This window comes from Oryctolagus cuniculus, chromosome 14 (assembly GCF_964237555.1).
Source record: "Oryctolagus cuniculus chromosome 14, mOryCun1.1, whole genome shotgun sequence".
Taxonomy (NCBI): Eukaryota; Metazoa; Chordata; class Mammalia; order Lagomorpha; family Leporidae; genus Oryctolagus; species Oryctolagus cuniculus.
Window position 1 is genome coordinate 83,360,070 of NC_091445.1, and position 23,359 is coordinate 83,383,428.

The 23,359-nt window shown below is 38.7% G+C and overlaps 1 protein-coding gene across 3 annotated transcripts in view; it reads left to right on the forward strand.

Annotated features, from left to right (window-relative positions):
- IPO11 (importin 11) overlaps positions 1–23,359 on the forward strand; it is a 217,450-nt gene that overhangs the window by 124,566 nt on the left and 69,525 nt on the right. For all 3 annotated transcript variants that reach the window (XM_051853725.2, XM_070056753.1, XM_051853724.2), the window contains 5 exons: positions 1,382–1,458; positions 7,445–7,524; positions 8,009–8,089; positions 21,629–21,724; positions 22,478–22,591. In XM_051853725.2, the coding sequence (XP_051709685.1) occupies positions 1,382–1,458; positions 7,445–7,524; positions 8,009–8,089; positions 21,629–21,724; positions 22,478–22,591 (448 nt within the window). The remainder of the gene's footprint in view (positions 1–1,381; positions 1,459–7,444; positions 7,525–8,008; positions 8,090–21,628; positions 21,725–22,477; positions 22,592–23,359) is intronic.

Below are 23,359 nucleotides of genomic sequence, written 5' to 3' on the forward strand. Positions count from 1 at the left end.
GCATGTAGGTCAGGAAGCATGAGATGGGTGGCCTGAAGGCCATGCGACCTGGAGGCACAGTTCAGGACTTCGGCCATCTTCTGCTTTCCCAGGCCATAGCAGAGGGCTGGATTGGAAGAAGAGCAGCTCTGAGTTGAACTGGTGTCTGTATGGGATGTGGGTACTGCAGGCAGCAGCTTTACCCACTGCGTTACAGTGCTGGCCCCATCCTATAAGTTTTGATATGTTGTGTTATCATCTTCATTTGTTTCCAGGAATTTTTTGATATCCCTTTTGATTTTTCTGTGACCCACTGTTCATTCAAGAGCATGTTGATCAGTCTTCATGTGTTTGCATATTTTCTAGAGTTTCTTCTCCCCACCTGTGGCAAGTGTAGTAATGGCATGGAGGTGGTGGTGGTCCCAGTAAGGCTTTTTATTATGCAGTAGGGAAATCCCATGTTTTAATTTGTGTAACACAGCACAATGGGTAAACCAACCACCCAGCGGTCCCAAAGCACCTCAGGTGTTCCTCATGACATGTCTTAGCCACAGAGGGCAGAGTTGCACAGCGTCTGCAGAGGTGGTGCGTGTGAGCTGGGAAGCACAGGTCTTCAAGTGCTATCAAAGTCTCAGAGTCTGGCTGGTGTTTTGGCTTCAAAAGGGTGGAGTCTGAGCTCAGGGAGAGCAGAGCCCAGTGAGTGCAGACCTGGCTAGGAGCACTTTTTCCCAGGAAGGTTTGAATGCGGTGGGTCAGCCCAGAGCTCCCGCTCGCTGCACTCAGAAGAATCTGTTGGGAGAGTCCCTGGGCCTCTTTAGTCTGTGGTTGCTATGCATTTTTTGACAGTCAGTGTAAAGGTTCGTAAGTTCCTGAGGAGGGTGTTTGCCGGCCATGGGTGGTTCTTATCAAGTCCACACAGACCTTCTGTAGTCAGCTTAGCCCTTATTTTTGTTAATATTATGATGAAGAAGTAGTTTAATTTTCTGTTCCTTACACTACCCCTTGCCAGGTGCCCTTGTAAGGGGATGATGGGGGAGAGGGAAGAATGTGCTTTTCCTTCACTGGATTAGGTGGGCACACTGCCCCTGCAAGGGCTCTGAGCTGAACTCAGAGTCAGTGTGGTCTGCGAGTCTCTTATGCAACATCACCAGTGGCACTGGTCAGTGGAGTCTGCTCTCACCTCCTCAGAAGCTGGCCTCTCCTCCACCCTTCCATCCCTCAGCTGTGGGAGTCCTGTGTGGTGTCCCTGCTCACTGAGACATTTTTTATATTTTTTTTCCTTGGGTAATTTTTATAACTTCTGGTAACATCTACTTTTCTTTCTTTGGATGAGGCTCTTTTTAATATTTTAGTTGTGTTAATGGAAACTGAAAGTGACTTATCTATATTTTTTTCCTTGTAGGTTAGTAACATTGGAAAACAGTCCATGTATTACACCCGAGTTGCTTCGCATATTTCAGAATATGTCACCGCTTCTTGGTATGTGTTAACACATGAACTTACTAGTATATTTGAATACAATCATAATTTTGGGACCTTATAGCCTACTTTAAATTATACCTTCCATTTTTATTGAAGTCTCTGATACTGACAAATGAATAGCCTTGTACCTCTTTGTACCTTTAAAAATAATTTCTGCTTATTAAGGAATGAACACTAAATTATATTGTATTTTGGAAAACTTAAAAAAATTTCTAGGAAACCTAACTGCAAATTAAGCTTATACTTTGCTTGCTCAAATTTCTGTGTTCGATAAATTACTTACAAAGCTAAATTATAAACCAATTTTTATGTACACTAATTGTATCAAACTTTTTACAAAGCAGTATTGTGCTATTAGATCACAAATGAGCTTTGTACACATATTGCTGTTTTAGTTAAGAAACCACCAAAATTCAATCTTAAGAAATTATGTATATTGTTTGTTAAAGCATTACTTATGAATTAGCTCTAAACTCTTGGAAGTTAATTTTTTTAAAAGGATTTATTTATGTATTTAAAAGACAGAGTTAGAGAGAGAGAGAGAGGGAGGGAAGAACAGAGAGAGAGATCTTCCATCCGCTGGTTTACTCCCCAGATGGCCACAGTGGCTGGGGCTGGGCCAGGTTGAAACCAGGAGCCTAGCACCTCATCCTGGTCTCCCACATGGGTAACAGAGTCCCAAGTACTTAGGCCATCTTCTGCTGCTTTCCCAGGTGCATTAGCAGAGAGCTGGTTTGGAAGTGGATCAGCCAAGACTGGCACTTGTATGGGATGCTGGTGATTCAGGCAGCAGCTTAACCTGCTGTGCTACAATGCCATCCCCAAGCATAATGTTTTCTAAGCAGTAATTTTGGTACATGAGACCAGAGAACTGAATACTGTTCTAGCAGAGGGCCCTTATCTCTTTTAACCTTCTTGGATGAGATCTAATTAGATTCTTTTTGCAAGCTGAACATGTATTCTGATGATAATTATTAATAATAAACCAATACTTTTTGTTGTATATCATCTAGCATTCTCAGGTATGTAAAAGCTTAAAACATCTTAAAATAATATTGTTTATAAAATTGCTTTGTGTGGGAGTTGATTAGTAGAGATTCATACCTAAACTCATGGTGTATTTAAGAAATATATACAGTGCCATTTATTAGCCCTTTGATTCTCTTTCAGTCTGCATAAATTACCGTTTTGCTTGTTTATTCACAAAGTGTATTGTAAAAATTATTTAAGTTTTTTCTATCCAGGGATCCCATTCTTCAAGACTCAGCCATGAAGCATCTTTAATTCCTTCATTAGAACTGTGGGTATACTAACTGACTAGCTTAATGTTGTCATGAGAGGGCGTTAGCTCAGAACACTATGGGAAAAGGCACTGTTATTATGGTAGTATCTGTAGGCTTTTTGTGTGCAACTTAATTGCACTGAAAAATGTTCTCAGAGGCAAAAATATCACTGAAATATAATGACAGACTGAAAAAGTAGACTCATGGTTTGAGAATATCAGCAAATGTGGACTAAAACACAATTGTAACTGATAAACGTTTTCTTTCCTCATTTGTTGGATGACCATGGTGGCGAGATAATGTGATTAGTCCTTCACGTTTTCTCTGAATTTTTTTGTTCCTCTACCCCATTTCTCAGAATCAGGTGAGATCTTAAATAATAACCAAGAAAACCGTTTGTTTTCCAATAAAGAGATTTGTTACTTATTGCTTGGTGTCAAGGGAAAGATTTCCAAAGATGAGGTCAAGGTTAAGAGGCCAGTTACCTGTTTCTGATCTATTAGAAAATGTTTTATCTGTTTCTCAATCATCATGGAGGATGAGAATAGGAATTGAATGTGGTTTTCAATTCTATACATGTTTTTGGTTCTGTTCTAAATTGGAGACTATATTCAGTGCCAGTCTGGTAATCCACTTGCTTCTTTATTCTTGATCTAAGAATAGAAACCTCCACCAGACTTAAATGTTGTTATGAAAAGGATTCAGAAGGTGTCATGTGTGGGTGACTTCACACATCCGCTTGTACTCCATCCCTTATTTAACATGTAGGGCCTCTGCAATGTAAAGTTCCCTTCAAGTAATGAATGAGGGGATTAGTAGCAATAAATAAAACAGCAGTAAACATAAGAGCAAAACAAATAGTGCTTACTGTATGCCAGATGTTCTAAACTGTAAAAGTCCTTATTGAGTTGTTAAGGAGTATGCATCAACTCCAGCCTTACTGTAACTGATGATGCTATTTTTATTGTCAGTTTTGCTAAGTGCCCAGGTATGGCTTTACCATAGAATGCTTTGTAGTTGATCTGTAATCCACTTACTGCTATGTCTACTACTACTTTTATTAACATTAAATTATCCAATCATCAACTGGCTGTAAGATTTGCTATCCCCTTGAATTAAGGGACTGAACGAGATTTAATCCATATGATAATAGATGTTTGAATTATTTATTCCCTACTTTTATCTTTCTAAATGAAAAATACATGTAATTTGTTTTATACATTGTGATGTATGTATTTATATCAGTAATATGGAGTTCTGTTTATAAATTATATCTACATATTTAATATATCAGCATTATCTTCATTTTTTTTAAAAATTCTTTATTTGAAAGGCAGAATGACAGTAAAAAAGAGGGAGAGACGTGCACTAGTTCACTCCCCTAGTGACCACAACGGCTACATCGGCTGGGGCTGGGTAAGGCTGAAGCCAGGAGCCTGGAAATTCATCTGGGTCTCCCACATGGGTGCAGGGGCCCAGATACTTGGACTATCTTCTGCTGCTTTCCCAGGTACCTTAGCAGGTAGCTGGATCTGAAACAGAACAGCCAAGACTCTTAACTAGCGCTCTTATATGGGATGCTGGTATTATTACAGGCTGAACTTCACCAGCTGTGCCACAGCGCCAGTCCCAGCATTGCCTTTGTTTTGTTTCCTTTTATTTGAGTATTGTACAACTAACTGATAATGTTTGATGTTGTAGCTTGCCAGGCACTTTGTTCAAGATGAGTTTTAAAATTTATTTTTGGAAACAGGTTTTTTATGGAATGAAGTGTTACCTAATTCTAGAATCACAAGTTAAGCCAATTAAAATCTTTAAACTGAAAAATAACACAACAGGTTTTTTTTAAAAGCTCTTTGTTGAATATATATTTCAAAATGAATACTCAATTTTAATAAGTATTATTGCTGTTATTTTTTCTAAGCAGAAATAAAGCTGGCAAGAAGTTTCCCACTTTAATTTGAAATACGTAATACCAACAACATTGAACCCTGTAAAATGTTAAAGTTAGAGATAACATATTATTTAAGTATGAATAAATCCAGGCTTCATAATCCCTCTTTATGATTTTTCTTAAATGTAAGTAGAATCTGTGAAATTTTAAGTAGAACCAGAGTCTATAACTGAAAGTATTCTGTGAATTTTCTCTTTAAATCTCTTTTATTGTTAACTTACTTAGTATTCTATTCTCATTACTTAAACATTTGACTGACTCTTCTTGTTCATTGTTTCAAAACTAAGGTCTTCTGAATGGTAGAATTTTTCTTCAGTGATTTCTTATTTTGGAAGGAACTTTTCTCTGGTTAACTTCATTATGATGTAGGCTATCTTAAAAATTGTAGGCTTAGTATTTTATTGGAATTGGAAGTAAAATGAAGAACAGTTGATTTTCTGAAAATAAAGATGGAGCAGGTGTTTGGCATAGTGGTGGGACACTGCTTAGGATGCCTGTGGGAGACACTGGAGAGCATGGTTTTTTGTCCCAGCCCACTTCCGTTCCAGCTTCCTGCTAATGTGTACCGTGGGAACCAGCAGATGATAGGTCAAGTACTTGCGTCTTTGTCACCATGTGGGATACCTGGATTGAATTTTAGATTCCTGCTTTTGGCCTAGTATAGCCACGATGATTGTGGGCAAAAATAGGAGGGAAGCCATGGATAGAAGATCTCTGTTGGTCTGTTTCTGTCTGTGTGCCTTTCAAATAAAATGGAAGTAAATAAATAAAAATTTTAAAAACCATAAGAATAGTTTGTAAAATATAATCAGACTAGTAGATATAAATCGTATAAACAGAGCATAACTCAGTATTTTGATTTATTTCAGAACTCTTGAGCAACCTGAAAAGCCTAACCAGTTAAACCAGGGTTTTCATCTGTAGGATGTTCAATAGTTTGCCTAGCCTCTCTCTGCTAAGTGCTAGTTGCAACAAGAAGTGGTTCTAGACATTGCCAGTTGTCCTGTAGAGGGCAAAGTTGCACCTAATTTAGAATCACAGACCTGAATTACAAATTTTCTGAAAATACAAATCTATTGCATAATTGAAGTATATCTTCTCCTTGTATTAGGACTGTGTAGTAATTTTCCTTTGGAATCTTGCTAGGAGCTTGTAGATACAATGAAAAATGATTAGTACCTTAAAATAGATAGTTTGTTCATTTTAGGGGTATTTTTAATATGGATATTTAATATTTACTGACAATACCATGCTGAAGAACATTGGTGGAAGTTGTTCTGCGCATAATGGAGGCACTGAAAACAGTGTAAAATGACATGATTGCCCTGGTCATTAGTTTGTATGGATTGAGTCAGGAACAGTTTTTTAAAAATATCTGTAAGAAGAGATAGACTCTACGATTTATAAAATCAAACCTTTTTAAATATTGTGTCTTTCAGCATAGATGTTGATGAAATTTTAGTTGGTAGTGATTTTGAAATTCTGTGTCCTGACATGCCTGGAATAAAGCTATTCTCAGTTCTCTCTTAAGTATCACAATGATGGCCAAACAGTTTGCTATTCAGTGTTGTTCTGTAAAAATTATGCACAAGTCCAGACTGGACTAGACTTTCTCCTTGATGAGAAGAAAATAGTATGATTTTTTTTTCTATTAGAACAATTTTATGCAATATAAAGGCCTCCTTTAACCTGAGATTGTTATTTTCTGTTGTAAAAGAACACTTAAATGACCATGTGTATTTATTTACTTAATATTTTAGTAGCATAGTAACAGGTTGGGCATTCCCTGTTCCCTCCCTGAACTCATATTTTTAAGCCAGTGGTCAAATATTGAAGTATAGGACTTAAAAGACATTTTGAGCTAGTGGAAAGGTTGTTATTCTTTTATGCAAATAATAGACTAGAAAGTCTTTTCACTTCTGTCAAGATTTGAGTTAAATAATAAACCAATGATCTAGGCAGTAATTTTGCTCGAAAAAGTTAAGAAAAAATATTCTATTGCAGTTGAATAGAATTTCTAAAGTATTTTCAACAAAGAATGACAGGATCTAGACATAGATGGTATTTTGATTTATGTAATTATGTGTGTACAACCTGTATTCTGTTAGATCCTATTATTATACATAGTTAGACTTGTAAAGCAGCACTACTGTTTATTATATTGTTTGAACAAGGTAATTTCTACTTTGCACTTAAGAAAGAATAGCTAAAACAAACATTCTTTTACCTGTGCTATTATGGTGATTACGTCCTAAAGAACATTTTTTATTTGTAGGTTTTTATAGAGGAGCAAATTTGAAGATAGCCTGAATATTCAGAATATCTAAGCATAATATAATTTTTTGAAGAACAAGAAAGCATATTCAGTCTTTTAGCAGGACTACTCATCAGTAAAGTGCGTTCATTTGCAATAAGCAGATGTCAAAGTACAATAAAGTGATTCAGTTGCATGTTCTTCATGCTAGCACTAAAATTTAGTTTGAAATTAAAGGTTGAGTCAAATGATTAGTTTGTTTCTTTTTAAGGGAAAAACAGAGAAGCTTTATTTTTCCATCCCTATGTTGTTTTAATTTATGAAAAGTGAGATAGCCTTTAGATAGGTATCTAGAGTATTGGTAGTCTAAATAGCTTGAGAAAAGATTTGTGATGAAGTAAATATATCTTAGTATTAAAAATGAATCTCTTTAAACTAATTTTTAAATAGTGAAGTAATTTGCCTTTTTTGGGGAATTTATTGATTTGGCAGAACTAAGTTCAGAAAATCTCAGAACCTGCTTTAAGATCATCAATGGTTATATCTTTTTATCATCAACAGAATTTTTACAGGTATGTTGGAGTAGTTTTTGTATTATAAGAAATTATGTAGCTACTGTTTTTATTATTTCTAACTTGAAATTAGAGGTGAATTTTTAAATTGATTGATCTGTTATTTTAAGGCTATTAACTGACCATTTGTGATGCATGCAATTCCATTGTTATTTATTGTGGAAAATATCCTATGCAGTTAATATATCCTTATATTCCTAAAATCAGTATGAATAAACTATATTTTTTATTAGGAATAATATTTTATACCTAACTTTCCTCAAGAAAAAGCGTTTTTGTGAAGCTACCCTTGTCCTTTGAAAATTCTTTTTGTTGGCTTGTTGAACAAAAAGAGCACATTGTGGATCAAGAGATCTCTGTTTCCCCAAGATGCTGGCTTCTTGAAATAAATGCTTCCTCTCACTAAAAAAAAATACTGAATTATTTGCCTTTTTCATATTGCCGATATATTCTTATGGATATTTTAACTTTTATTGAATTTCAGACATATGCAGTAGGTCTGTGCCAGTCCTTTTGTGACTTGTTAAAGGAAATTACTACAGAAGGTCAAGTTCAAGTGCTCAAGGTATGGTCAACTTGTTAAATGAATATGAGGATTTTATTTTGTGCAATTGAACTTTGATTGGTGTGTGGATGTTTGGCAGTAAGAAGAGTTGATATAATCCTAGACAGGATTTTTTTCTTTTGGTAGTAATTCAGTTAATATGTGACAGATTACTTTGACATGTTTTAAAATGCAGTTCCAGTTTCTAACATGATCTAAGCTGATTGGGATATTTGCCTATCTTGAGACCTCACTTTGTGTACAAGGATTTAAAAACTTTTAAAATAAATTGTATAAAGTTTGGTGACATCTGATACTTCTCAGTCCTTCAAATTGTTAGCCTGTTTTTGGGTAAAACAATTTATTTTGAGTTGGCTATTAACGTTAGATTTGAAGTTTGTTGGGGTGTGTGTAATTAAGAATCGATAGACTCTAAGTTATTTATTGCCTTTATATATTTATTTATAATGACTAATATTTGTTAAAGATATGTATATCCTTATATTCCTATAAAATCAATGTGTCAGTAAACTGTATTTGTATTAGGTATGATCTTTTGTCCCTAACTTTTCCTAAGAAAGAAAATTTTAAGTAATTAATGCTATGGATTTACATATAAGCATGCATTTATATTCTCATTTATTAAACTATATCTTATTTATGTATGTAAATATGTACATGTACATGGTTTAAGTATGGAGTTTGAAAGAAGTTGTAACGCTCCCCATCCATAATTTAATTTAAAGATCTTTATTGGCATTAGTTTGCTCTTCTAGAATTGGGTCACATTTCTTCCATAACATAGAATAAGTATTCCCTAAAATACTCATTTTTATTGTTGTTGTTTCTAATTTCTCAACTGCATTCTGTGTCAGGTATGACAGCTAAATTCTGGTCAGGGAAAGTGTTACCATAAAAAAGTAGCATTTATGGTTTGAAACCTCTGGCATTGTCTGAGATCATAAAAATTGTCTTTCTGTCAGTGAAGTGAAAAAGTAATTGCCCCAAGAGGTACATCAGAAGAAATGTATTTAAGTAATGGTTAATATTTGTAGCAGCAGTTCCAAATATAATTTGAAGATTAAGTGAGTAAAAGTTTGTGCAGATGGTATACAACCTTACTTCGTATTAAGCACTGTGATAGCCGTTATGCACCTAATAAAGCATAATCTTCAGTCTGAACTTATTTGTATAACATTTAGTGTTTTGTTCTTCACAGACATTACACACACACACACACACACACACAGCTCTAGATAGCCATGTAAATAACGCATGGTTAATTTGACTTTTATATTGGTTGCATTAAGTAACATTTGCTGATTATTCAGTCATCCCTCCTATGGGTCAGGGTCAGCAAACCTGTTCTGTAAAGGACCAGACAGTAAATATTTTGGACCCTGGGGCATACCATGTTTGTTTCAACCCTTTAAATCTGCTGATACAGTATGAATGCCATCACAGATGATCTGTAAATGAATGAGTGTGGCTGTGTTTATTAATACTTCACTTGTAAAACAATGCAGTGAGTCAGATTTGGTCCATGGGCATCGTTTGCCATCCCCTAGTATTGGTATTCAGTGCTTTCTTCTTCTGGGTACAGGTGATGGGAAAACCAAGCTCTGCTCCAGTCTGTTGAAAGGAGGAAGTGTGTAAACAACCTTTTTAATGTGGCATAAACAGTGGCAGGGGATTAATAGCATCTCAAAACTCTCTGGTTAACTTTTTCAAATTGCTCTTCTCTTAAAATGTTCCACAGATGATTTTCATGAGCCAATTTTCAATGGGAGCCACTGCCAACTCTCCTTACGTTGCTCTGGCAGTGCAGAAGTGGACATCTAACCCAGCATTTGGAAGAAAATTTGTTATTTTTTTGGAAAAAGGAAGTGAGATATGAGGTGGATCTTAAAAGTTGACTAGATGTTAGGGTTGCTAGATAAAGTATAGAGTTTTCGTTTGATAATCCTAGTAAAGAGAATCAGGCTAATAAAGTGTGAAATATTGCAGAGACTTGAACAACTCTTAAGAACACAGAAAATACTGTTAGGCTTATCTGTTGACAGTGGGGATGGTGATGTTATTTTAAACATTTGAGATTACTGGAGAGAGAGATTATACATTGATGAGAAAAGGAAGGTGTTTGAGATTGTTAAGCACGATATTAGTTTCTCTGAGGTGCATTAACAAAATACTACATCCTTGGTGGCTTAAAAAACAGAAATGCATTTGCATTATGCAAAATCAGAATGTTGGCAAGGCCATGCTCCCTGAATGCGCTAGAGGAAAATCGATTCCCAGGCTTTCTCTTGGATTCTGATGATGGCAGGCAGCTCTTCACTGTCCTGGCTTGCAGATACATAACTCCAGTCACTGTCTCCACTGTCACATTATGTTCTCTTTGTGTCTCTGTGGCTGTGATTTTCTTCTAATGGAGTAAACACCCACCGTGATATCTTTGTCTTATTTTTTTTTTTTTTATTTGACAGAGTTATAGACAGTGAAAGAGACAGACAGAGAGAAAGGTCTTCCTTTTTCCTGTTGGTTCACCCCCTCAAATGGCTGCTACGGCCTGCGCGCTTCACCGATCCGAAGCCAGGAGCCAGGTGCTTCCTCCTGGTCTCCCATGCGGGTGCAGGGCCCAAGCATTTGGGCCATCCTCCACTGCCTTCCCGGGCCACAGCAGAGAGCTGGACTGGAAGAGGAACAACTGGGACTAGAACTGGCGCCCATATGGGATGTCAGCGCCGCAGGCAGAGGATTAACCAAGTGAGCCACTGCGCCAGCCTGCTATCTTTGTCTTAAGTTGATTGTAGCTGCCAAAGATCCTACTTCCAAATAAGAAGATCACATTCCAGAGTTAGAACTTCATTATCTTTTTCAACCATAATAAGGACTTTATTAAAAAGTAAAAAGATAAGATCTCTCTCTGCCCCTCTCTCCCTCTCTCTCTGTCACTTTACTTTTCAAATAAGTAAATAAATCTTAGAGAATCGAGTAAAAGTAGGGCCAGTGCTGTGGTGCAGTGGGTTTAACCACTGCTTGTGCCACTGTTCAAGTCCTGGGTGCTCTGCCTCTGACTAAGCTGCCTGCTAATGCGCGTGGGGAAGCAGTGGGTGATGGCCCAAGTACTTGAGTTTCTGCCACCCCCGTGGGTGACTCTGATGGAGTTCCTGGTTCCTGCCTTTATAGCCTGGCCCCGTTCTGACTTTTGTGGCCATTTGGTAAGTGAACTAGCGGATGGAAGATCTCTTGTTCATGCTCTCTGGCTCTCTGGCTCTCTTGCTCTCTTGCTCTCTTTCTGTGGCTGACTCTCCTCTGTCACTCTGCCTTTAACATAAATAAATATTTTTAAAACAAATAAAAATGAGGGGAGGGAGTTGCACAGCAGATTAAGCTGCCACTTGGGACACCTGCACCCATTTTGGAGTGCCAGTTCAAGTCCTGGCTCTTCCTCTTTGAGTCCAGCTTCCTGCTAATACATCCTGGGAGGTAGCAGATGAGGGCTCAGTTACTGGAGTCCCTGACACCCTTGTGGGAGGCCCAGATGAGCTTTTGATTTCAGCCTAGTCCTGTCCTTGGCTGTTGTGGACATTTGGGGAATGAAGCAGCAGATGAAAGGGTCTCTCTCTCTCTCTCTCTCTCTCCCTCTCTCTGTTCCCCCTCTGTCACTTTCAAATGAATAAATAAAACTTAAATAAGTGTTTAAAATGCCTTTGTGTATGTAAAGAATAAAGGGAAACAGTAGAGAAGAGGTATTTCCAGAAGGTGTCATTTGATACAAATTTGAATCACAATAGAAATTTAAAACCAAAATAATGTACTGAACCAGAAAGCCAGTAAATCGAGTAAGAATATAACAGAACTCTGGCTTTCATTTCATAGGTTCCTTAGTTTCTCTTTTAGAGCAAGGGCTTTGCTAAAGGGTGAGAGTATAAGTAAGCCACTGTTACCAAAGAAGCACGTGGGCTGTGCAGGGGTGAAAACAGGAATCTGTGCGTGAGGCATATTGAGACCCTGGGTACTTGAGCCCTGTCTACTGCCACTTGTCTGTCAGGATCCACCCCTGTTAATTTCTAAGTTTTCTCCCAGCTTCAGAGCTTACAAGTAACAATAGTTGCATTCTTTACTAAAATGCTTTTGTGATTAAAAAAAATTGTATTTACACCTTTACCAAACTGACATCGTGGCAATGGGCAGTGTATAATTCTGTTGAGGAGTTTCATCTGTCTTACACAATGTCAGCTTTATCTTTTGCTTTGTTCTTTGGAGGTGGAGAAGATAACAAGGAATTGACACTTTGGACATAATTCTGACTATTCCAGGAAAAAGTGATTGGCAGTGTGTGAGTGATCGAAACGAGAGGATATTGCTGTCATTTCGATATACTCTGGATTTTTCCGTGTGTGTGTGTTTTTAAAATCTCTTCTACTAGACTGTAAATGTTTCCATTATCTGAGGTTCAATAAATTTATGCCCTGTTTTCTGTGAAGATTTACATATTAAGTGTCTATACAGGCAAAGAATCATTAATTTTTTAAAAATTATTTATTTTAGACAAGAGCGACATGATGGTAGAACTCCTGTCTGCTGTTCACACCCTAGGTGCCCCCCGTGTCCAGAGCTGGGCTGGGTCAAGAACCAGGAATGCAGTCTGTGTCTTTCCCATGTGTGGCAGGAGCTTAATTACTGCAGCCATCAAGTTATCTTCCTGGATCTGTAGTTGATGTGGAAGACAGGTGTCTCAATAGCTAGGCAAACGTTCCAGAAATCATAATTTTTTTGTTATAGATTGTACATCCAGTGCCAATGCCATTACAAGCACACTAATTGTCCACTTGGAATTTTCTCCTTGACTTATACCTTGATGTGTATACCCAATTCTCCTATTTGCACTGTTTTTTTTTTTTTTAAATACATTTTTTTAATGTATTTGAAAGGCAGTTGAGACCAAGAAAGAGATCTCCATCCGCTTGTTCATTACCCAGATGTCCATAACAGGCTGGTCTGGGCTAAAACCACCCATGTGGGTGCAGGGATTCAGGTACTTGAGCTATCACCTTGTGCCTTCTAGGATGTACATTAGTGTAAAGCTGGAATCGGAATGGTGGCGACATTTGAATGGAGACACTTGGGCAGTTTGATTGAGGGCATCCCAAGGTACAACCCAACTGTGATGCCAAATGTCCTTCCTCTTACACAGTTCTTGAGCATATGCTGGGCTTCAGGTCCATCATCTGTTATAGAAGAAGTTACACTAAATGACTTCTAATAATGTGTAACTATGCAGTAACTAAAATGCTGTTTAGTTATAATCCATGTCTTCTGAGTGTTGAAGAACAGAGGCTATTTCCCATATTTAATGTCTCCCTGGTCAAATTTGCACTGAAAGCTGCTTTTATGTGTGTGGCTTGTTCTATAGTATTATTAGTGAAATAATTGTTGACAGAATTTTTTTGAAAGATTGATTTACAGAGAGGCAGAGAGAAAGAGAGTCTTCCATCTTCTGGCTCACTCCCTAAATGGCAGCAATGGCTGTAGCTGGGCTGATCCAAAGCCAGGATGCAGGGGCCCCAGGACTTCGGCCATCTTCTGCTGCTTTCCCAGGCCACATTATCAGGGAGCTGGATCAAAAGTAGAGCAGTGGGGACTCATAAGGGAAGACGGCACTGCAGGTGACAGCTTTACCTGCTATGCCACAGTGCTGGCCCCTGAAAGAGAATTTATTTGGAACTATTTGGGATGGTTATTGTAAACTTCTGTTGAAAATGAGCCAAGTTTTTAGTATGTGTTAAGGAGAATACTTAGTTCCTTCTTACTACTTGTTTTCAACTAGTGTCACAAGACAATTAGAAGGACTGTAGCATAGCAGGTAAGAGTGTGAACGAAAGGGAGACTGCCAGGCGTTAGTGTGTTGGCTCTGTTATTTCACAGCTGTGGAATATGGGAGTGTTGCTCACTTTCTTTCTGTACAATGGAGATGATAGCTTTACCTGCTTTCTAGTGTTGACATGAGGATCATTTGAGCTTATGTGAGGTTGTCTCAAAAAGTTTATGGAAAATCTGTAGCATTAAAATGCATATTATGAAAAAAATTGCACATTAATTTCATTTTATCTGTCTTAGATATACCACTTTTTTATTGAATGGAGCAGCAAAAAAACATTTATGATGCAAATATATAGTAAAACATTTGTAACATTTAATCCAAGTTACAAATTAAGCCAATTTCTCTATAATATGCCCATGTAGACTTTTACTAGGATATAAATGAATACTTGAGATAAAAATTGGAAATATATGTTTCTTTAAAAAAATTTTTTTAAGGAAAAGAGTTTATTGGGGAAACCCGACAGACTGCAGTGAAGGGGCAAAGAAGAAATAGAGGGAGAAGGAGAGTGTAAGAGAGAGAGAGACAGAGATGGAGGTCAGGAGAGGAAGAGAGAGAGAGAGCGCGCGCCACGTGTTCAGGACTAGGCGCTTTTAAAACTTTGCTGGGGGGCCGGCAGGGAAGTAGGAGCAGCAAATCCCACTAGGATGTGGGTGAAGCTGACACCGGTTTGTGGGCCATGTGGCCACCTGGCTTCCAGCAATGGCTGCGGGGGGCTAGAGCCTGGATGGTGTCAAGGTGTAGATCGTGCCATAGATAAGACTGCCTCATTTTCCTAACATTCCCCCCCCCCCTTTTTTTTGGACAGGCAGAGTGGACAGTGAGAGAGAGAGAGACAGAAAGGTCTCTTTTTGCTGTTGGTTCACCCTCCAATGGCTGCCGCGGCCGGCGCGCTGTGGCCGACGCGTTGCGCTGATCCGAAGCCAGGAGCCAGGTGCCTCTCCTGGTCTCCCCTGGGGTGCAGGGGCCAAGTACTTGGGCCATCCTCCACTGCCCTCCCGGGCCATAGCAGAGAGCTGGACAGGAAGAGGAGGGACCGGGACAGAATCCGGCGCCCCGACTGGGACTAGAACCTGGTATGCCGGCGCCACACCCCCCTTTTGGTTTTTATAAAGCAGGAGATGTATGGGATTACATTAGTCCCAAAAGTCCAGGAGGGGAGAGGGATAATGATCTGTCTTTAGAGCTACTTCCTGCTGACATGGGCAGCAAGGTGCTCTTCGCTGGCATGGAACGATGTCTCAAGCCACTGTCTCCTGGGTGGGGAGCCGAGTATATCCCTGTAGCAGCATTGGTTGACCTCACTTTGCTGAGGGCCTTGGTTCATTCCATTATCAACTCCTGTAAACACTTAAACAGATACTGTAGTCAGGGTGAGAATAGCAACCAATGATCCTAAGAGTGACATTAACCAGGTAATGAGAGGAGAGGAAATGGCGGGGGGGGTGTCTCTGGACCCTTGTGAGGACAGTTTGATGAATATGGTTTAAACCTGATCCCAGCCAAGACTGGGAGAAAAGCCACTCAACTTTTGCGGGTAGAGGTGTTTGTCTATGGAGAAATTCTGAAATCATACAACATTAAGTGGGGGAGAAGACCATCAATACACACAGGTTGGGAGTAGAGCCATTGCTGTTAGAGTAGAGGCTATGATTACAAAGGAATAAGGCCCAAGTAGGCTAGACAGGGTCTAGAACAAAAGACAGGGTCATTATTAGAGGACCTAAGAAAGGTGCTATCTAAGCCACAAATAAATTCTCTGATTGAGAGGCAAATAAACTGAAAGAAGGGGCTTGATAATAATCTGGTAGGTGGGGTACATCGTAAGGGAGATGTGAACCTCCTTGGAAAGGCACCCTGTTGACTTCCATTACTTAGCTGGCCTGGGAGGAGAGCTGGCCAGGTAAAGGCAGGTGGCATCTCTAACAGGAAATTTACAGTTCTGCATGCAATGTTACTGACCCTACTTGGCTGCGCCTCCACAGCAGTGGTCATTTTGGAAGCTGGGCCAAGTGAAGGGCTTTACAGCTTAGAGCCAGCAAGATCTGTGGCTCTGACCTGGGCGTCCTTTGACTCCAGGGCAGCTCCATTTCTAGGGATCCAACTCTTGGCAGAGCTGCCAGGGCTCTTCACAAGCTGACTTCTGCTGAAGCCCAGGCTTACCACATTGAAAGCCACTGTAGTGGACTGGCCTGTTGGGTCTCCTTGAGGGCAGATCACTGTACAGAGCTACATTTAATAGGCCTGCCACCTATCTTTTCAGGAAATATATGTGTTTAAAACAGTACTTTTTGTGAATATTTCTATAGCTAAGCCTGCATATTTCATTTGAAATCTCAGAAGGTAGATTTTATTATATAATAAATGGAATATAATTGTTACCATGAATAAATTGTTTATATTTTAATGTAACAGAATATTTTAGGACAGTGGTACTTTTTTTTATGCCTGTATTTGAAGGCTAGGATAACTCTCATAATTTTTGGCATTTCCTGTTCTCAGAGTTTGAGTATGGCTATAATAATAGTTTTTATTGTAGCTTATTATTTCAATTTTTAACATCTCTCAGATACTATTTCTTAATATAGTATGCTATGTAACATTTTTAATATTTTTTTGACTCAGTATCACTGTTATGCTAATTCCTGACAGTATTTGCAAGGAATTCTTTGTTCTTTGAGGTAGAAAATTACATTGTTATGAAACTTTGATAAGAGGGACCACTATGGCTGCTTTAGAAGCAAATGGATTAGAGCAAAAAAAGACTTTAATGTATCCTGTGACTTGGAACAAGTTATCTAGATAGATACAATTATATTTTAAAAATACTCCAATTTAAATTAACATATCTAATTTTAAATTTATTGACACACATATATTATTTTGAGTTTTGAAATTCTCATTTCTGTCATGGTCATATCAGACATTATTAAGCCAAGTTTTTTTTATTCAATGTGACAAAGCTTAAGATGCCAGGAATACTTTTAAGATATAATTTGTTTTAAAGATTTATTTATTTCTTTGAAAGTCAGAGCTACACAGAGAGAAGAAAGGCAGAGAGAGAGAGGTCCTCCCTCCGATAGTTCACTCCCCAGATGTCCGCAGTGGCTGTAGCTGTGCCAATCTGAAGCCAGGAGCCAGGAGCTTCCTCTGGGTCTCCCACGTGGGTGCAGGGGCCCAAGGACCTGGGCCATCTTCTACTGCCCTCCCAGGCCATAGCAGAGAGCTGGATCAGAAGAGGAGCAGTCGGGACTAGAACCAGCGCTCATATGGGATGCCAGCACTTCAGGCCAGGGCATTAACCCACTGCACCACAGTGCTGGCCCCATAATTTGTTTTATAACAACTGTATTCTAAACTATAGATTTTTAGAATATAGTTAGGGGCTGGTGTTGTCATTCATTTGTTAAGCTGCTACCTGGGACGCCTGTGTCCCATATTGAGTCCTGGCTACTGCACTTCGTGATTTTTTAGCTTCCTGGTAATGTGCCTGGGAAGCAGGGGATGATGATTCAGTTATTGAGTTCCTGTCACTAAGTGGGAGACCTGGATGGAGTTCCTGGCTCCTTGCTTCAGCCTGGCCCCATCCTAGCTGTTGTAGGCATTTAGGGATGGAAGATCTGTCTCTCTGTGTCATAATGTCTTTCAAATAAATAAATCTTTTTAAAAATGAGTTTATACTGTCGTTTCCTATGTTACACATTTATAAGTAGAAACATTGTGATTATTTAATTCTCACATAAACATGATATCAGTAATGTTCTCCCCATTTTTGTGTGGAAAAAATTAAACCACAGAGAGGTAAATCATTTTTCTGAGATTACATAGCTAGTACATTTTGGAGTGATGACATAATCAGAGGCATATTCTGACTAGGATTCAAGCTTTTAACTACTATATGCAGTAGAAACCTAAATTGAGAAAATGGATTCCTAAGTGCAGAGAAATCTGCCTTTTCTGGAAGAATTTTAAAAACATTGTGTTGCAGGTGTATTCAGAAAGCAGATGGATTAAAACTAAAGTGCAGAAGTTCTATTTGTGATAGGAAATGCTGGAAAAAGTAATTAGTAAAAGGTATTTGGAAGTACCACAACCTATTCTGCCATACATTGTAATACTCTACATACAGCTTTAGGGGGATTCAAGGATTAACTAAAGAATAGAGTCTATGTTTTTAGTTTAAAGAATGGAACAAAGAAAGCAATGGGAGAAGGAAGCAAATGATGAGTGGTTGTCTAGTGGTAGGAGAGAGTGGACACTAGATCTTTGAGGACCTACTGTGTTTGTGTTACACTTCAAAGCTTGGAGCCATATTTGGGTTTATGATTTTAGTAAATAGTTGCTGGTGTTTGGTGCAGTGGTTAAGACTCCACTTGTGATGCCCACAGCCTTTAGCAGAGTGCTTGAATTCAGGCCCTGGCTTTGCTTCTGATTCCGACTTCCTGGTAGTGTGCTCCCTGGGAGGCAGCAGGAGACAGCTCAGGTCCTTGGATCCCTGCCACCTATGTGGGAGACTGGGTCAAGTTTCTGGCTCCTGGCTTCAACATGGCTCAGTCCTGGCAGTTGTGAGCATTAGGGCAATGAACCAGCAGATGGAAGATCTCTGTCTGGCTCTCTGCCTTTCAAATAAATAAAAAGTTTAAAAAAGCAAAAGCAGTTCCTAAAGAAAAAGACTGAAGAATTTAACTAATATACTACTGGTGACAGTCATCTGAGAAGAGTATTTCAAGTAACTTTATTTAATAGTTTACATTTATACCCCTAGTGGAATATAATGTTGGAGCAAATAAAATCAAATTTAAATTACATTCAGTCTATTACTGTTATTAGTAATGCTAGTATGACTTAAATCTTGTATATTTGTGTTAAATATGTTTATTAGGATCTGAGATTTTTCATTTTGAGAACACGTATTAGCATTTCATATAAATTTGTCACAGGCTTATTCAAATTCAGTATGTCAAAATGGAAACTCACTGTTGGCATTACAGTTGTTCCTGTTGCACCAGATGTGAGAACAGGGAGCATTGTGAGACTCATCACTGACAGCCCACTGTTCAGCTGTTCTGTATCTCATCATTACTATCTTCTGAATTTTTAGTATCTTCTCTGCTTGGTCCACAAGTATGATAGTGGTATTTTTCTGCTTAATTTTTCAAAAATTATCTCATTTTTCTGTGATTTTTTGCTCTTAATGATTCCTGACCTTTTTTAAAAAATTGATTTTATCTGTTGGAAAGGCTTAGAGAAAGAGAGAGTGTGGGAGAAATTACCTTCCATCCACTTACTCACTCCCCAAATGCCCTCAACACCTGTGGCTGGGCCAGGCCGAAGCCAGGAGTCAGGAACTCAATCCTGGTCTCTAATGTGGGTGGCATACTCCTGAGTTCTAGGAGAGAGACAAGTGGTGAACAGATAGATGAGGTGAATCAGACTGCATCTCCGCTTTCTTCCTTAGAATTCAGCTTGCTCTAACTAGGGAGTCAGCATCTTTAGTTTCTTCTCCCTGCATCCAGTCTTTATTTCTCATTTCCTTTTTCTCTTAAAATTATGCTCCCCAACCCCCGGATCCCTTCAGTGTAATGTTAGTGGGGTTTCAGGAAGGAATGCAGATAAATGTGTTTTTAAGCAGTCAGCTAATTGCATTACTTCCTCCCATTCACAGATAAACAATGGTGACATCTTCATCTCCTACCTCATCTATAGATCTTCCTTGTTTATCTCTCTTCCCAGATGTAATTTTTTTAAAAGAAAAATAAATTTTATTGAGTTGGCATTTAAATTTTTATATCCTCTTGTTTTTAATCAAGAAGTGGAATCTTTTATCCCTGATAGTTCTTGGCCTACAGTAACATTTTTATATTTTTAATACTGTTTTTGGACATTTACTTCAATTCTTGCTCAAAGTTGAGAATGTTGTCAGTTATGGGAGTTGTTTGTATACCTTGGAAATGTTTCAAAATGCTTGGAAATGATTGATTGCCATTGCCCTTTGTTGGCACATAATGAGCAGGGACCAGCAATGCTAATAGGCCTTCAGTGCATGGATTAGTTGTATATAGTAAACAGTTTTGTCACTCAGAATGCCAGTGGTAGATCTGGAAGTCATTGGAGATTTTTGGCCCGACCCTGGGCCTGGTTCCTTGCCCACAGTCCTCTTAGGTAGTGTCTGTCCTTTCCCACCTCTGAAGCCCTTGGGCAGAAGCATGGAACAGATGTCCTTGTTGGTCCTTATTGCTGCTTCTTGACCTCTTTCTCTTAGCCTTTCTCTCTAAAAAGTAAAAAATAAAATAAAATAAAATAAACATGTAAGCAAAAATTCAGCCCTGCAAGAATTTTATAATTATCCACCTTCTTATAGAGGAAACACCTCACTTACAAAAAACTAATTTCTGGGGTGGGCATTCGGTGCAGCCGTTAAGATGCTGCACCCGAGTGCCTGGGCTTGAGTGCTGCCTCGCCTTCCAGTTTCAGCTTTCTGCTAGTATAGACCATGGGAGGCAGCAGTTGATGGCTCAAGTATTTGGGTCCTTTCTCTACCTCTGTGGGAGACCTGAATTGAGATCGAGCCTCTTAGCTTTGGCCTGGCTCAACCCTGGCTGTTGTGGGCATTTCTGGAGTGAACCAGAGCAGATGGGACATTTTTCTGCCTTTCTTTCTTGCTCTTTGTCATTCAAATAAAATGGAAAAAAAAAAAATTTTTTTTTTCTACTACAAGTTTTCACACGTATCAATACAACAAATACTGTGTGTAACTGAAATATAGTGATAAATAAATATGCAGTATATACGCAACATACCCTTTCTCCTCCAGCTTATTGATGAACTTAAATATATATTTATTTTTCATCGGTGAGATATTTGCCACTGACTTCCCTTTTCATGATTAAAAGCAAATAGTTCTTAAATGCCTTTTACTGTTTCTACTATTTCAATATTCTCTAACAGTTGTTTAAAGCACAGGGCAAGAATTACATTAACAGCATGATGCTTTAAGTTGTTACAATGGGATTATAGCTGTGTCTAAATACCCTACTTTATATCAAACTGCAGTTTTTTTTTTTCTTTTCTTTTTTGTTTTGTTTTTGACAGGCAGAGTGGACAGTGAGAGAGAGACAGAGAGAAAGGTTTTCCTTTTGCCATTGGTTCACCCTCCAATGGCTGCCGCAGCAGGCGCGCTGCGCCCGGCGCAACGCGCTGATCCAAAGGCAGGAGCCAGGTGCTTCTCCTGGTCTCCCATGGGGTGCAGGGCCCAAGCACTTGGGCCATCCTCCACTGCACTCCCGGGCCATAGCAGAGAGCTGGCCTGGAAGAGGGGCAACCGAGACAGAATCTGGCGCCCTGGTCGGGACTAGAACCCGGTGTGCCGGCGCCGCTAGGTGGAGGATTCGCCTATTGAGCCACGGCGCTGGCCTCAAACTGCAGTTTTTTAAAAATGTTTTTTAAGCTGTGTCTACTGCTTGAATTAGTGTATTATGTATGTATGGAGGTTTCAAAAAGTTCATGGAAAAATGGAATTAAAAGATAATGTACAGTTCTTAGCTTTTTAAAGCCTCTGCAAATTCTCAAGCTTGGGGTCTGATATTTAGTATAGTGCATTGTTTTCTTACCTGTGATTTGCATGAAGCTGACTTGCTGTTTGAATATTACCAATGTGTCTTTCTGGTTTTTAGGTTGTGGAAAATGCTCTTAAAGTGAATCCAGTATTAGGCCCGCAAATGTTTCAACCAATTTTACCCTGTGTTTTCAGGGGTATTATAGAAGGAGAGGTAAGATTTCTGTTAACTAAGGTAGCATTGCACTCCAAGGTCTCATTTTAATTGTTCTCCTTCAACAGATCATTTCTTCTTTGTAAGATTTAAAAAGAAAGCTTTCCTTATCACTTGGAAATTAAGTGAAGGTCAGCTTTCAGGGGAATTACGCACTCTGCACAGGAAAGTGTTGATTGCCTTTGACATCTCATCTCTTCTCACATGTAGGATGTGAGATTTGAGTGATTTGAGCTGGAGGAATAGTTAATGGCTTAACTTCAGTGCTTAACTATTTTGACTGGGAGGGAGAAGAATAGTGCTAGTATGAAGGTACTTTAAAGTGTTCATGGACAAATGGATTGAAATCCACACTTAGTTTTGTTCCATAGTAAACATTATCTACAAACTTTTGAAGACCCCTCATATTGTTACAGAATAATGTTCAGCTCTTAAATAGATCCATATAACTATATAGGTTATGAACATTTAAAGTAATATAAAATGCCATTGATTAATCTTTCTCTTTATTATACGTATATATCATGCATCTATAATTCATGTCCATATATTTAGTACCCATATTCCATGTGTTATATGTATTTAGTAAATTAATTAGAACTCGGGTAGTATTGGCTGTTCATTTTGACAGGAAGCAATTTGAAGGAGAATATTTTATAACCGTGGTGATTGTTACTGTGTCAGTGATTGTTTATAATAATTTATGCTTGTACCTTAACACAATTTAACATGTGCTGTGTTTTGATTGCTCAGAGGTATCCTGTGGTGATGTCCACGTATCTTGGAGTTATGGGTCGAGTGCTACTACAAAATGCTAGTTTCTTCTCTTCACTGCTCAGTGAGATGGCACATAAATTTAATCAAGAGGTAAGAGTCAGTATACCTAAATTTTTTTTAAATTTACTTTAAACTTTATTTGAAAGGCAGAGAAACAGAGAGAATGATTATCCATTGGTTCATTCCCCAAATGCCCTTAATGGCTGGCACCAGGCTGTGGCAAAGTTGGGAGCCAGGAACTCAATCCAGGCCTCCCACATGGGTGGCAGGAACCCAATTATTTGGACCGTAACTACTGCCTCATGCTGGAGTCAGGAGCCAGAGCCAGTTACTGACCCCAGGTACTGTCATATGGGATTCAGATATCTTCAACAGAATCTTAACAGATGGCCAGACATCCAGCCTCTTTATTCCATTATGTGGACATACCACAGTATATTTCAATAGTCTTCTCTTGGTGGACATTGATTTGTGTCCATGTCTTTGTAAATACAAACAGTACTACTGCAAAGGATAATCTTGTGCATTCTCATTTCACGCAGAAACATCTACATCTGTAGGATCAGTCTAGAAGCCAGACTGAGTCAAAGGCTAAAGGAATCTGTAGTTGTGAAGGCTGTTGCCAGCCCGTTCTCCGTTGGGATGATGTTAATCTGTTCTCCCACGAACCTTGGATGGAAGTACCTGTGTCTCTAAAACCTTGCCAAGAGAATGTGTTATTTTACTACCACTGCTATCTAAATGACTATAACAGATCAGTACCTCTTACTCTGCTCTTGCACACCAAACGCAAAATATTGGACAATAAGCTGTTGAATATTATCTTGGCCAGTGAATAGGAGAATTGGCACTCCACTG